This window comes from Lithobates pipiens, unplaced genomic scaffold (assembly GCF_037356315.1).
Source record: "Lithobates pipiens isolate NorthernLeopardFrog02 unplaced genomic scaffold, aLitPip1_a1.2 Scaffold_18, whole genome shotgun sequence".
Classification (NCBI taxonomy): Eukaryota; Metazoa; Chordata; class Amphibia; order Anura; family Ranidae; genus Lithobates; species Lithobates pipiens.
In genome coordinates, this window is record NW_027507758.1 from 341,127,708 (window position 1) to 341,144,835 (window position 17,128).

Consider the following 17,128-nt stretch of genomic DNA (forward strand, 5'->3'; position numbering starts at 1 on the left):
TAACTAAGACAATCTTAATAGACTGCTATTTCTTTGGCATATACACAACAAAAATATGTGCATTTTAAGCAAGAGCAATATACCACCACAACTGTTAATCCTGACAGAATGAAACAAGTGGAGGCTGTATCTACCATACACACAAGGATTTATGCAGCTGCATACTGCTTGCATTGCTTTCCTGCTTCTGTGTACTCAAAGGGATGTGTTCCCTAAACCTAAGGCCTTCTTAAACCTGCATGATTTTGCTGTAGTACACTTATTTCTCCTGTAGGGTGTGCTCAGTCGCTTCATGTGTTGTGTCATCAAGGTTCTATGTTGAGAGATCCAGAGGACTAAACTAGAGATACATTATAGTTGGCACTATTGTTGGTTGCTTAGCCAACCACTGATGACTTTGTTGGTGGGTTTTGGACTTGCTTTAACAAAAGTCCTTACCATGCTTCTGAAGGGGTCTTTGCCTACATGCCATTATCTGGATCTAATGTACTGGGCTCTTGCTCAGGTCTGAGGGCCTTAGTCCACTGGGCCTACCATGGGTGCTTAATAATTACTTAAGAATGGACCTTACCCATGATGATCTGACTACTTTAAGGATTCTACTGGGGACACTACATGAATTACCACTTGCCTACTCCTTTACCCATGTTGATCCAGTAGTTTTAATGATATTGCAGGGGAGTCACTGCCTGGTACAGAAAAAAAACACAGAAACCTCTATAGTATTAGATGCTACTTCTGTCTGCTGTGTGCAAGCTAAGTCTGGGCTCCATGCATAGACTACTAGCTTTTAAAAGATACGCTCTGCTGCGTATTTCACCAAACCCAACCTCTTGGTGTTTGCAAAAAATCCTTTGAAAAGACAATCAAGACATGGATTGACATCACTGCAAAAGATACAGATCATGTGAACACTGAGACTGTGGACAAGGTTATCTCTGTTGGGGGTGCCACATTCATGTCATAAGGCCCATTTAAGTGTATGTGCTGTGAGGGGGACTGAACTATTGTCCGATGTTCCCACCTTGCAGTGGCCCAGCCTTCAGTTACCACACAGGTGCATACTATTTTAGTAAGCTTAAGATTAAAAAAAAAAATCTAAAGGCCATCTAAAGTAAGGTTACTTATTCAAAACATTTTCTTGACTGTATGGGAGAAACTTCTTTCACTTTTTCAATTCTACTGAATTAGTAAAATAAACATGCAGACATGCAGAGGCAAGGTGCATTACGCTGCAATGCCAATGAAGCACAGGAAAAAATTGCAAATCTGCACACAGCCATATGTTCTTATTGCTCTTGGTAAATGCTTATGGAACCACTGATGCATACATACATGAGTTTGTAATGTTCTTAGATAATAATGAAAGTGAATTTGCCATATGGATGCACACATGTGATTGCTATCCAGCCCATGAATGTGCTTAACATTAGCTATGTGTTTATGGAGCTCTGTTTTTCCTGCTTATGTTTTTTTGTCACATTGTTATGAAAAGTGCTTTATGCATACATTTCATTGTGTTTCCACCATAAAGTATGGTGGATCATGTGCTGAACACATGAAAATGGCATTATGTGTCTCATGCAACTTATTCATGTCTTACAGGGTAAAGCTTTCTCAGCTTTTAAACCCTTAAATAATATTTTTTCCTATAGATTTACTGCATATTTAACTTTTTTGTGTGATAAGAAACATCAGTATCTTGTTCTCTGTGATAATAGAGGAATAGGTTCCTGCCCTTAACAAATCGAGTCATTTAATTGCAAGATTTTTAAAGCATGCATCAGCATGTTATTATGATAAAAGACATACTGTAAATGCATATTCTGGCTTTGATTACATTGGATTTGTATTACAAAGGTCACAAGAACATACAAGATTTCTTTGCCCTCACCTGAATTAAACTAGCAGCGGGATTCCTCCTCTTTTCAAAGTGCTTCTGTCGGTGCTGTTCCTGAACTTTTAAGGCAAACCCGGATCCAAGAATACCCTGTAAAGTAATGTGTTAGTTGGTCTGTTACTGATACTGCAATAATCATTGGCAAATATTAATTACCATAGGGAACAAATACAAGCACCAAAGGGCCTTTAAGACCACCAATGTACGTAATCAACGAATATTCACTGAGCTTAGTAAATAAAAAAAAGCTGGATTTGCATTAATCAACCAATCATGTGGTAAAAGGATTGCTGTATTTTAAATTTCCCTAATTTATGGTTGGGTATTCCCAGGTTTACATTATTTAATAGCATTCACTTGTTAAAGTGAACCTTCACTTCAGTGGCAAACCTGTGGGATGGGCACATGTACAGTTGTGCTCAAAAGCTTGCATACCTTGGCAGAAATTGTGACATTTTGGCATTAATATTGAAAATATGACTGATCATGCCAAAAAACTGTCTTTTATTTATTCAATTAATCAATTAAAGGTTAATTTCCCGCATTTGTGGCTTTATAAATCACAATTAGTGTCTGTATATAACTAGTCGAACTGTTCCTGTGGCCGTTGAGGCTAAAATCTTTCTTGATCCACCTAACCTTGGCTTGGTATCGAGAGATCCCCAAGTTTTATTACCTTGTTACACAGGTCTTTTGACTGTTCTTTTCTACCTTCTCATGGCTCAGTGTCTAGCCTGCTTAGTGCATCTCTGTGTGAGATACCAAACTCATTGACTATTTATACACAGACACTAATTGTGATTTAAAAAGCCACAAATGTGGGAAATTACCCTTTAATTGCCATTTTAACCGTTTGTGTCTGTGCCAAGGCCAAACATTCCAGGGTATGTACATTTTTTATCAGGGCCATTTGGGTGATTTCTGCTATCATTATGATTTAAAAATGATCCAAAAAAACGATATGATTATAAATGGCTTCATGTGATTTCTATCCTTAAATAAAAGACAGATTTTTTGGCCTAATCAGTCATATTTTCAATAATAATGCCAAAATGTCACAATTTCTGCCAGGGTATGCAAACTTTGGAGCACAACTGTAGTGTGGTCTTCCCCAGGTACAACCACAAAGGTGTTAGGGGTGTCTATAAATGCTCCCACCACAGACCCCTCCCTCAAATTGTTGGTGGGGAAATGAGGGGGGAAATTTGCAAGAAGAAATTGAGGGAGGAATCTTTGCTTGGTTGGGCTGCGGCTGCATTGGTGGTGCGTGTGGGGACAGCCCATATTTTCTCATGATTGCCCATCTGTATGAACTGGTGTCCTCCCATAGAGTTCTTGCTCATCTGTTTACCTTACCTCAGTGACAAAAAAAAAAAAAAAAAAAAAAAAAAATATATATATATATATATATATATATATATATATATATATATATATATATATATATGTTTCTATATTGGGGTCATTATCAAGCCTAGGTATTTCTTGGCTCACCATCCCAGTCCATTAAAGCTTGATTAAACTCTGGACTGTTTGGTTGGTCACTGAGATATGTTTTAAACCACACTCACTGAAGTTTTTTTATCTTTGTCCTATTTTTGAATTTTTGTTATTGATTTGTAAAATAAAAAAAATTGTCTTTTTTAAAAGTATGCCTAAAAAGTCAATTTTTCCCAATTCCTCAATTTGTATGACTAATTAAGGACGTGGCATAGTGTATCATTTATTGTGCTGTCCACAGTGCCACCCTGTGTTGACAGCATTAGTACAATTAACCATTTACATGCCCATTTGTTAGCCACAATATGTCATATTTATACATTTACTTTCCACTTACTGTTACAATTGGTTGTCGACTGCATATTATATTTAATTGCCTATTCAGAGCCCCTGTGTTGTGAGCATTGAAATATTTGCCTATGAAATTTCAAATTACCACTATTTAGAGGCCCATATCAAGGTAATGTAAACCCATGAAGGCCTAACACTATCCAAGTATGCTGCTTTTATTCCCATGCATTACTACAGCAACAACTATTAAGCCCTTGAATTTTCTTTGTTTGTCTCTACCATGATTACCGTACACACACAGGCGGATACAAAAAATTATACATATATATATATATATATATATATATATATATATATATATATATATACATATATAATATATTTGTTGTCTCTGTTTCTTTTTTTCCATTATCATCGAAAGTGAAAGTATTAGAGGGAAAATCTTTCAATGGGGACATTTTGCCTATGGGACAAGAAGTAAAAGGAAATCTCCCCAATGGCACATAGATGGCAAGAATAAATCTTCCAGAGGTTATAACCCTCCCTTATGCTATCCAAAATTTAATTTTTTTTTTGCCTATATATAGTTCAACTTTAACATAGAGGGTGTCAAATGCATGGATTCCAATGGGGGATGGTGTGTGTGTGTGTGTTTTTGAAGCATGTGATTAGAGTCAGAGGTTCTAATAGGCTTCAAAAAAGGGTGGACTCGGAGCGCAGTTGCATGACAATAATGAATGAATATTTGTTATTTTCACACTGATTCTCCTCCCAGCCAATCAGGAAGGCAGTGTGAGACCTGTTTCCTGTTTGGCGGAAAGGAGAAGCGTTCCGATTGGCTGCCGAGGAGGGGATGAAAGCCGCCGTGATGCCTCCAGTGGAGAGCAGGGGAAGGGAAAGCCGCCCGTGATGCACATGGAAGAGAGCAAGGGAAGAGGAAGTTGCCGCCCATCACCGCCATAAATGGGGTAAGTGCTCCGGTGCTCCTGATGACGGGACCAAGTGCGCGCTGGGAGGGGGGGTTCTGTGGGTGCACCACTGTTTGCCGCCCCTCCCAAAAAAAATTATGACCACAGCCACCACTGCTGGATACAAAAAGTAGTTGTGATGATATGCATAGATTTATTAAAAGATGTCAAAGTTGCAAAAATTTGTCCAGCCATTAGGTTTTGCTTTACCCCCTATTATGATGGGGTTATTTTATATTTATTACTGAAAATTATTTTAACATATAGTGGCGCACAAGGGGATGTTTGTTAAAAAAAAATCTGGTTTGGGAGTCAAACATCAGACATGTGACACATTTACACTGCTAAGTGAATAGCCTTTGTTCTTTTAGGAAAAAACAGAATGATTGGAAGACTATTATGCCGTGTCTTTAGGCGTTTGTAGTAGGGAATGAAGAGATATATCCTAAATGAAGCAGGGTATAGAGGAGCAATGTCCTAAAATGAACACTATATGCTTGATTCTCAACTGGGAACTAGACTTTTTCTATGGTAAAATTAGATATACAATATTTCTGAAAATGTGTGGATTTGAAAAATGAGTGTATTTGTAAGAAAATAATACCTTTGACCCTTGATCTAACCAACATGAGCACATTTTAGTCACAAAAGTAATTTGCAAAATAATATTTTGTGACAAATTTAAGCTTACCACAGTAAACAGTTCCCATTTAGGCTGCAAGTTAAAGCACAGATGATTGCAGCTACTAGCAAATTTCCTAGGAATCTCTAAAAAAGTGGGCACGTTTAATACATGCAAACTGCAAACTATGATCGCCGCGTGTAGCCTAGCTTAAAAAAAAGCGTAGCGTATGGTGAAAGAAGGAAATATGCATATGAAAAAGACAAATGACACTTTGTATCAGTGTTATTCTCAAATGGTTTTTAACATAGAAATAGGAAGTATAATTAAAATGTGTAACAAAAGTTTTGGCGAATTAAAATCCGTATGCATGAAATTTTAACAGGTGTACTGTATTAATCACTTTTATTCAAAACGGATTCTTTCATTTCATATATAGATTGAAATTCTAAACCACTGAACCATATAAAGTGTAATCATCTGGATGGATAAAAGAATATTTTATTGTTACCCTGCTTACACCTATTAGGGAGCTAAATGTCAGCAGCCACCCACACATTATATAATGAGGTTATATAAAATCTCAACTGACTTTCAAAGACAGTCATCAGCTTGACATATAAAATTTCATTTAGTAGCTTCCCACTTCATTGACTGAGTCTTCTCGGGATCCGTTAACAGTGGAAGAATGTTCCAAGTTCTGTTTTTATTTTAATTGGTCTCAAATAATCAAAATTGAGCATATTATGATACTTTTAAACTTAGCATTGTGGCCTCATTAAAAAAAAAAAAACTTCTTCTTGCAGGTATTGATCTAAAAAAGAATAAATTCAATAACACAACTCTCCAGTGGACAAAGACTAATATGTGGGCTACAGATCACAGGCAACAATCTAAAAGGATATAAGCTTTATTAATTCAGAGAATGCTGGTACAAAAAAAACAAAACCTTTCCTCTAGAATGTAAAAGAAGAATCGGAGTGTACTATATTAATATGGCTCATGGGGATATATTTTAAGATAAACTATACACAGCAAGAGACTGCTGATGTTTTTTCTTAATTATTTCTGTGAGCGATGCCCAGGAAAACAATGGTTGTCTGATGATAAAGGTGTACTTGCCTAGTGACAAACAGTAACCACATGTCTGCATTATTGCTGTTGGCTACAAATTTGCACATTACTTGTAAATAACCCTTGCAGTTTTCATACTGTATAAAGTCCCCCCACTGAACTTCATCTATTAATCTATCCACCTATCAATTTATCAACAACATTTTTGTATCTTCAAACCCAATGGATAGATAGATAGATAGATAGATAGATAGATAGATAGATAGATAGATAGATAGATAGATAGATAGATAGATAGATAGATAGATAGATAGATAGATAGACAGATAAATAGATAGATAGATAAATAGATAGCCAGATAAATAGATAGATAGATAGATAGATAGATAGATAGATAGATAGATAGATTAGATAGCCAGATAAATAGATAGATAGATAGATAGATAGATAGATAGATAGATAGATAGATAGATAGATAGATAGATAGATAGATAGATAGATAGATAGATAGATACATAGATACATAGATACATAGATACATAGCTAGATAGAAAGCTAGATAAATAGCTAGATAGATAGATAGATAGATAGATAGATAGATAGATAGATAGATAGATAGATAGATAGATAGATAGATAGACAGATAGATACAGGCATACACCACTTTTAAGTACACAATGGGGTTTATTTACTAAAGATGTAAAGTGCAAAATCAATCTCACTTTTGCATAGAAACCAATGAGCTTCCAGGTTTTATAACCAAAGCCTTATTGAACAAGCTGGGGTTAGAAGCTCATTGGTTTTTATGCAGAAGTGAGCCTTATTTTGCACTTTCCAGCTTTAGTAAATAAACCCCATTGTGTACTTAAAAGTGGGGTATGCCTGTAGATAGATAGCTAGATAGATATATAGCTAGATAAATAGCTAGCTAGATAGATAGATAGATAGATAGATAGATAGATAGATACATAGATAGATACATAGATAGATAAATAGATAGATAAATAGATAGATAGACATTTTTTCCCTACAGCTGCAAACATGTGAGATGTAAAGCACCACTCCTTGTGTATAATACTTATCTAAATGTCAGCATTATGTATCTGGATTGTTATTGTGACTTTAAGTTTAATACTCACTGCAGGTAAAGCAAAGAAGGAAATGCCAAGCAGAGCAAACCCAGCTGAGAGAAGTCTTCCAAGCCACGTGTGTGGGGTTTTGTCACCGTAGCCAATGGTAGTCAACGTAATCTAAGGATGACATTCATAAGATAGATTTATTATGGCATTCTCCACTACAAATTTCTTTTCTCAAGTTACAATGTCTGACAATCTGCTGTGGAATGTGATATGTATATTGAATGCATGAAGTGTAAACAAATATTAGGATCAATAAGCATCTATATCTTCCTTCCCAAACATTATGTCTTTATCATTTTTTGAAATCATCTGAATTTGTTAGAAAACTGGTGCATTTATCACTGTTTGCAACAAAGCTGGGCTGATTTTTTTTAAAACAGGAAAAAAACAAAAAATATAAAAGTGAAGTTGTTACACATAATATCAAATCAGGTTTATTATAAGGAAAACAATTGAATAACAAAATCGTATCACTGTTTATTTTAATTTATTTACTTTAGTTCTGTTCAATATAGTTCCCAGAAGTCATATCTAAAACTGTCTGAAATGCTACAACTCTCTGTCATGGTTCTACCTGTACTTGCCATTTTACAGTTTATTGATTATTGTATATAATACAAATCATTATATGCTGTAGATCTGACTTTCATTTTTGGTTAGGGACATTATAGTGTACAGTGCCTTGCAAAAAGTATTTATTCCCCATGAAATTTTCCACATTTTGTCATGTTACAGCCAAAAACATAAATGTCATTTATCAGGATTTTATGTGATAGACCAACACAAAGTGGCACATAATTGTGAAGTGGAAGGAAAACAATAAATGATTTTCAACATTTTTCACAAATAAATACCGTATTTATCAGCATATAACACGCACAGGTGTATAACACGCACATTCATTTTAATAGGGAAGGTTCAGGAAAAAAACTTAAATTTTAAATATGGAACTTTGAAGCAAAATAAGGGTCAGTGCCCATCTGCAGCCTCACCTTTGCCATGAATGTAGCCTGATCAATGCCCATCTGCAGCCTCACAAGTGCCATCAATGCAGCCTCATCAGTCCACATCAATGAAGCCTCACAAGTGCCATCAATGCAGTGGCCTCACCATTGCGATCAATGCAGAAGCCTCACCGTTACCATCAATGCAGCAGCCTCCCCATTGCCATCAATGTAGCAGCCTCACCATTGCCATCAATGCAGCCTGATCGATGTGCATCTGCAGCCTAGAGGGGACAGGGAGGGGGGCGGGGGATGAGCGCCGACCGATTACATACAGTGAGAATCTCCTATGATAGACAGAACAAGGGTACACTGGTGGCCCAGGAGACAGGACTGCGTATTACAGAAGCCGCCAAGTAAACAGGAGATTTTCACTGTATATAATTTGACGGTGCTCTTCCCACCCCCCTCCCTGTCCCCTCCGAGGCAACCAAATTGAAGTATTGGCGTACAACACGCTTTTCATTGAGAAAAAGTGCATATTATACACCAATAAATATAATATGTGAAAAGTGTGGCATGAATTTGTATTGACCCCCCCCCCCCCCATCAATACTTTGTAGAACCACCTTTCACTGCAATTACAGCTGCATGTCTTTTTGAGTATGTCTCTACCAGCTTTGTACATCTAGAGAGTGACATGTTTGCCCATTCTTCTTTGTAAAATAGCTCAAGCTCTGTCAGATTGGATGTAGAGTGTCTGTGAAAAGCAATTTTCAAGTTTTGCCACAGATTCTCAATTGGATTTAGGTCTGGACTTTGACTGGGCCATTCTAACACATGAATATTCTTTGATCTAAACCATTCCATTGTAGCTCTGGCTGTATGTTTGGGGTCGTTGTCCTGCTGGAAGGTGAACCTCCACCCCAGTCTCAAGTTTTTTGCAGACTCTCAACAGGCTTTCTTCTAAGATTTCCCTGTATTTGGCTCCATCCAAGTTCCTATCAACTCTTACCAGCTTTCCTGTCCCTGCTGAAGAAAAGCATCCCCACAACATGATGTTGCCACCACCATGTTTCACGGTGGGGGTGGTGTGTTCTGGGCGATGTGCAGTGTTAGCTTTCTGCCACACATAGCGTTTTGTTTTTAGGCCAAAAAGTTCAATTTTGGTCTCATCTGACCATGGCTTCTCACAAACTGCAAACGAGACTTATTATGGCTTTCTTTAAACAATGGCTTTCTTCTTGCCACTCCTCCATAAAGGCCATATTTGTGGAGTATACAACTAATAGTTGTCCTGTGGAAAGATTGTCCCACTTATGCTGTGGATCTCTGCAGCTCCTCCAGAGCTACCATGGGCCTCTTGGCTGCTTTTCTGATGAATGCTCTCCTTGCTCAACCTGTCAGTTTAGGTGAACCGCCATGTCTTGGTAGGTTTGCAGTTGTGCCATACTCTTTCCATTTTCGGATGATGGCTTGAACAGTGTTCTGTGAGATGTTCAAAGCTTGGGATTTTTTTTTTATAACCTAACCCTGCTTTAAACTTCTCCACAATTTTATCCATGACCTGTCTGGTGTGTTCCTTGGCCTTCATGATCCTGTTTGTTCCCTAAGGTTCACTAACAAACCTCTGAGGGAATCACAGAACAGCTGTATTTATACTGAGATTAAATTACACACAGGTGGACTCTATTTACTAATTAGGTGACTTCTGAAGGCAATTGGTTCCACTAGTGTTTCATTAAGGGTATCAGAGTAAAGGGGGCTACATACAAATGCACGTCACACTTTACACATATTTATTTGTAAAAAAATTTGAAAACCATTTATCATGTTTCTTCCACTTCACAATTATGTGCCACTTTGTGTTGGTCTATCACATAAAATCCCAATAAAATACATTAACCTTTGTGGTTGTAACATGACAAAATGTGGGAAATTTCAAGGGGTATGAATACTTTTTCAAGGCACTGTATATTCAGTGTAAACCTACTTTGAGATAATGTTGGAGTTTTTAACTTGTAAGTAGTTTTTGATATATTGCTAATATTCTTACATGCTTCCTCTTCTGTATTTTGGTAGTGTATAAAACACACAGTGTTTTTAACAACTTCAGCCCTGGAAGGTTTTACCTCCTAATGACCAGGCCATTTTTTGCAATTCGGCACTTTAACATTGACAATTGCGCAGTTGTGTGATGCTGTACCCAAATAAAATTGATGTCCAATTAAAAAAAAAAAAAACTATATGTTTTGCTTTCTGCTCTAATACATATCCAAAAAATGTAAAAAAAAATCAAATTTCATCAATTTAGGCCAATATGTATTTTTTTTTGTAAAAAAAAATCCCAATAAGCATATATTGATTGGTTTGCGCAAAGTCTACAAACTATGGGATAGATTTATGGACTTTACATTTTTTTTATTGTTTTTACTGGTAATGACGGCGATTTTTAGCGGGACTACAACATTGCGGCGGACAAATCTGACAGTAAGTGACACTTTTCTGGAACCAGTGACACCAATACAGTGATCAGTGCTAAAAAATGCACTGTTATTGTATAACAGTGACAGGGAAGAGGTTAACATCAGGAGTGATCAAAGGGTTAAGTGTGCCCAGGAGTGTTTTCCAACTGTGTGAGAGATGGACTGACAGGAAGAACACAGAGATTGGTGTTCCTGCTTACAAGAAACAGAAGATTTCTGTGTACTTCCCTGTCAGAACGGGGATCTGCCTTGCTTACATAGGCAGATCCCTCTTCTGGCTCTTTGTGGAGCGATCACAGGTGGCCGGCAGACATCGAATCCGCTGGACCCAATGATTGTCTCCCTCTCCATGCAGCGGGTCCACGCATGCACCCACAGTATCTATTGCAGGAAATGATGTACAGGTACGTTGTTTCATGCAATAGACCCACCCTGCCGCAGTGTACTGTATATGCGGTGGTCAGTCTTTTCATGTTTTTACAATATCCAAGTGTTTAATATTTGATGTCACTTTCATCAAGTAATGTGCGTGAAAAGAAAACCTTTGCGCTTAAAAAAATGGTTGACAACTTTTGTTTGGGGATCCTTGAAACCCTGTCTGCCCAAACACTCTTTACCTTCCAAAGCCCAAAGGGAGACTAGGGTTTCCTAATTTTACCACCTATTACCATGTAGCTCAATTAGCCCATATCCCTAAATATCACCGAAAAAATGTGAAATTCCACTTTGAGTTGCGCTGGAATCAATATATTGCGACCCACTTTAAATAACCAACCTCGTATGGTCTAATTACTCCGAGCGTAAAAAACTCAATAATCCTATGGCTAAACATGCACTAGCCATTTGGGATAAATTTATATTAGTAAATGGACTACAATCTCCCCATATACCTCTTTTATAATTTCTTAAAAATTCAGTTTTCTATCCTGCTTGGTCTATCCCTAAATCTTTTAAAGCATGGACCTCCACTAATCTAACTCAACTCTGTGAACTAGCATCCTCTACTTCATTCAAAACTTTCCCTGACTTATGTGAAAGTCACAAACTTCCTAATTCAGAGCTCTTTCAATATCTTCAGATTAAAAAAAATGTTATGCCCTATATACAAGGCAGAATTCATTTAGATAAATGAACATGCTTTGAAAATATAAGTAAATGTGACCTACACACTAAGGGACTTATTTCAACTCTTTACACTTATCTTATTACTAAACCCAACTCAGACCCACCATCATATGTGGCTAAGTGGGAGAGGGATTTTGAGTTTTTGTTGGAAGCAGCCAATTGGGATACGAATTTGATCACAACTAAGTCATCCTCACAAAATATAGCTGCCTTAGCGACAATTACAAAGTACTCACACAGTGGTATTTGGTCCCTGTCAGAATTGCGAAATACTGTATGCTCCAAATTATTCCCTATCTTGTTTTCGTGGCTGTGGTGATCTAGGATCATATCTCCATACTTGGTAGGACTGCCCGGTAGCAAAAAATTTCTGGAAAGATGTATTTCTTATGATTTCAACACTTTTTAAAATCTCTATTAATCCTAAACCTACAATAGCACTTTTAACCGCTTCAGCCCCTGAAGATTTTACCCCCTTCCTGACCAGAGCACTTTTTGCACTGTGTTGTTTTAACCGACAATTGTGCGGTCATGAGACCTGGCTCCCAAACAAAATTGATGTCCTTTTTTTCCCACAAATAGAGATTTCTTTTGGTGGTATTTGATCACCCCTGCGGTTTTCATTTTTTGCGCTTTTGAAAAAAATGCATTATTTTTTAAATTTTGCTATAATAAATACCCCCCAAAAATATATATATAAAAAATTTTTTTTCCTCAGTTTAGTTTTTTTTTTTTACACATTTTTGGGACCATTGTCATTTATACAGCAATCAGTGTTATACAAATGCACTGATTCCCGTGTAAATGACACTGGCAGTGAAGGAGTAAACCACTAGGGGGCAGGGTAAGGGTTAAGTGTGTCCTGGGGTGTGTTTCTAACTGTGGGGGGCATGGCTGCATGTGACACATCACTGATCTCTGCTCCCAATCACAGGGAGCAGAGATCAGTGACACTGTCACTAGGCAGAATGGGGAGATGCTTGTTTACATTAGTATCTCCTTGTTCTTCCTCCCCGCGACCCGAATCACGGAGGTACCGGCTGGCGCGCGCGTGATGGCACGGCAGAAAATTTAAAGGGACGTACCTGTATGCCCATTTGCCTGTCCGTGCCATTCTGCCAACGTACATCGTCGTGCGCCGGTCGGGAACCGGTTAAACTTAAAACTAGCCACTCTCTCCTACTGCCAACTCAAACTCCTATTACAGATCACTACAGATGCAAAACAAACAATTGCTAAAGCTTGGAAATACCCGTCCTTAATAATTGCTGAAACTAAAAATAGAGTCAAGCAAGCAATGATCCATGCCAAAAACAGAGGCTATAACTCAAGATAAAATACCCAACATTGAGAATATATGGAATCCCTGGGTGACTCACTTTTTGCCTTCCGATTTTGATGCTTCCCTACTAAGACCTTGGTAATCTCGATTTATACTTCCAATCTCTGATTTTATGGTATGTGTTTTTTACCATGTACTACCCAGGGGGCTCATTTCTTTCTTATCTATTTTTTCTCCTACTTCAGAATACTTTTTTTTACTACTTTCTCTTCTACTTTCCCCCTATTCTCTCTCTTCTTTTTCAATTTACTCTTTATAAAGTTCTGGTAGCAGAACCTTTTTTATCCTTGGTTATCATTATACCATTATACATTGTAAAGCGCTGCGTAAACTGTTGGTGCTATATAAATGAATAATAATAATAATAATAATAATAATACCAATAGTACATCGTTCCAATATGTTATATATTTTATTTATTTTTATTAAAAACTATACTCTTGATAATAATTAGGACCTTTTTTTTGTCTGAGGTCATCTTATATTAACCTGGTCTAGGTTGGTTTCATCCTTTCTTATACAATGTATGACGTAAGCTTTTGAGTAGTCAGATCCATGCTAAAATTGTTTTAGTTAAACTAATTTTAGTTTATGTTGGAACTACAACTAAATATTATTACCATATATGTGATCTTTCTTTTGCTGTCACCATATGTAATTATGTATGCTAATTGTTAAAATTCAATAAACAAATTTGACAAGGATTGCAGTAAAATATATATATATTTTTTTAAATGGTTAACTTGTATTTTATTAAGTGAACCTGGGATGAACCCTTTACATTGAAACATTTTCTTTATATTTGTGGGCAGTAGGAATAATGTAGTATTCTTTCCACTGACCACCTATGTAGAGAAGAATCTTACCCCTCATTACCAGCATAAGGGAGGTTTTACCCCCTTATGACCACCACTGACTAATGTAATGTAGTCGATGTAATGTGGTAAATGTAGTCATATTTACTGACCATGAATCTAATGGGGATTTTTACTCCTACAGACCAATAGTTTAAGGGAGGTTCTTCCTTCTGCTGTCTTGTTACAGTTACCAATTTTATTTTAAGATGTCTGCGTTTTTCCACAGATGACCAATGTAAAAAATGCCTCATACATAACTGATCAGGAGCATGCTTAATCAGAGGATATTTCCTTTGTGACCAGATTCCTACCTATGTGTTATTACCAGTGAGATCAGAAAAAATGCAACATGCGCTGGAACATGCGTCAACATGCACAATAACACCAAACCTATACCCTTGACTGTGTTTATGTGTATTTGTGCATGTTGAGATGTTATTATGTGCATTGACCTGTGTATTTCAACATGCATTAAACTGCCTGTAAAAACATAGTTTTAACCGGTTTTCATTGATTTCCATGAAAACCCATGATTGAAAACTGACAAATGTGACAAGTGTGAATGTGGTCTGAAATAGTTGGAAGACAACAACACATTAATGTAATATAAAAGAAAAATCACTGTCAACAATGCCAAGAGTTGGTGAAAGCAGGGGTCTGTCATCCGTAATTCGCAATCATCTGGATTATTCTCCTGGAGCTCCCGTAGCAAAGGCATATGACATAATTTGTCATGATTAATAAAGCAATCAATTTTTGGTCCAAGAATTCCTATTCCTCCTGTTCCTGAACTGGACTTGGGTCAAAGCAATAACTCCAAGGCCAATAAAAAATAACACGTTATTTTCTCCATCTTATGCAACATGTCTGGTTGACGAATGGCCGTTCAGAAGAGCACAAAAAGAAAAGCGCAAACTGAAAAGCGCTAAATGAAAAGCACGAATCAACACTCTACAAACTTTTACTAACATGAAATTAGCAGAAGGAGCCCAAAGGGTGGCGCTAAAGAGCCGAAAAACCACGTAGTACGTCACTAAGTTCCTGTTTGTTGCTTGCCACTTGTATGCAAGACAAAATCCAGGCACACGCCTTTGGACAAAAGTCAGAGGTTTTGTCTGCAGAAAATCCGATCGTGTGTACGAGGCTTTAGTTATGGTATCACAAAAAATGCAAAAACTTGGACTGTGACTCCCAAAACTCCACCTCCTATTTTATATTAGTAATGAAAATGAACACGCATAGATTCTTGTATAAATATGCCAATATTTTATTCACATTAAATTCAACAATAGAAAAAATTACTAAAACAACTTGGCTAAGAATAAAGTTATCATATTAACACCACGGACACCTGGTATTCTAAATTTCCCCTGATATAATTTCCTAAAGCAAAAAAAAAACCATAGCTATAAACCCCATACAGTGACAAATAATTGATCAGTCTATAATTTTAATGGTAGGTTTATTTTAACAGAGAGAGACAGAATAACAACAAAACTTTCCAGAAAAATGCATTTCAAGAAAGTTATAAATTGATTTGCATTTTAATGAGTGAAATAAGTATTTGACCCCTTCGCAAAACATAACTTAGTACTTGGTGGCAAAACCCTTGTTGGTAATCACAGAGGTCAGATATTTCTTGTAATTGACTACTGCAACTCTCTCCTTAATGACCTACCCTTACACAGGCTATCCGCCCTTCAGTCTATTATGAATGCTGCTGCTAGACTAATGCACCTCACTAATCAATCCGCGATTGTTGCCCCTCTCTGCCAATCCCTTCACTGGCTTCCCCTACCCCACCGTATAAAATTCAAAATGCTAACCACAACATACAAGGCCATCCACAACATCGCCCACAGCTACATCACCAAACACATCTGCAGATATCGCCCAAATCATCCCCTCCGCTCCTCCCACGTCCTCCTGATCTCTAGCTCCCTTGTTACCTCCTCTCATGCTCACCTTCAGGACTTCTCCAGAGTCTCCAGAGTCACTCTCATCCTCTGGAACTCCCTGCCCTGGTATATCCGATCAGCCTCTAACCTGTCCCCCTTTAGGAGATACCTGAAAACACACTTATTCAGGGAAGCCTATCCCGCACCCACCTAATAACTGTCCCCAAGACACCCCATCAAATAATTCCCTGCATCTATTACCTTTTGTACCACCACCCCCTCCCTTTAGAATGTAAGCTCTATGAGCAGGGCCCTTACGTCCCTTCTGTATTGAACTGTACTGTAATTGTACTGTCCCCCCTTTACATTGTGTAAACTCTTGGCGCTATATGAATAGTGTATAATAATAATAATAATAATAATGTAGTTGGCCACCAGGTTTGCACACATCTTAGAAGACATTTTGTCCTACTCCCCTTTGAAGATCCATTCCAAGTCATTAACGTGCATGTAAACCCTCCATATGCCCAGCGAAGTGAACAGCCTCAGATGATACACAGAGATGAAAAACATCTCCCTACATAAGTTTTACATGTATATCTTCTGTCTTCATCTTTATATACTGTTTAGAAAGTGTATATCCTGAATTGTCTCTTCCTGATTCACCTGTGGGTGTGGATTCTTGCCATACACTGTGGGACAACTGATCGGAGGAAAGACACACACCCCCTCCTCACCCAAGCCTAGCTTGCTTGTGACTAGTTCAGCTTTGCGCTAATCTATTTATAGCTCCCTCCCTGACACAAACTTCAGGCTTCTGTCTCGGAGATCTTATTAGGTTGATAACAGACTAATGGAGCAGGAGACAGCTACTGGACATAGTGCTTTTAAGAGAGATAAGAAAACTCTGCAGATATTTCATGAATTGGGGTTTACATCCACATTAAGGTTTTGAGGCTGACATTTGGTAACTCAAACCTTC

General features: G+C 37.5%; 1 protein-coding gene across 2 annotated transcripts in view; it reads right to left on the bottom strand.

Annotated features, from left to right (window-relative positions):
* Positions 1-17,128, bottom strand: part of KCNQ5 (potassium voltage-gated channel subfamily Q member 5) — a 670,041-nt gene that overhangs the window by 79,158 nt on the left and 573,755 nt on the right. For both annotated transcript variants that reach the window (XM_077487389.1, XM_077487388.1), the window contains exons 6-7: positions 7,495-7,605; positions 1,895-1,990 (exon numbers count right to left, since the gene is read on the bottom strand). In XM_077487389.1, coding sequence (XP_077343515.1) covers positions 1,895-1,990; positions 7,495-7,605 — 207 coding nt within the window. The remainder of the gene's footprint in view (positions 1-1,894; positions 1,991-7,494; positions 7,606-17,128) is intronic.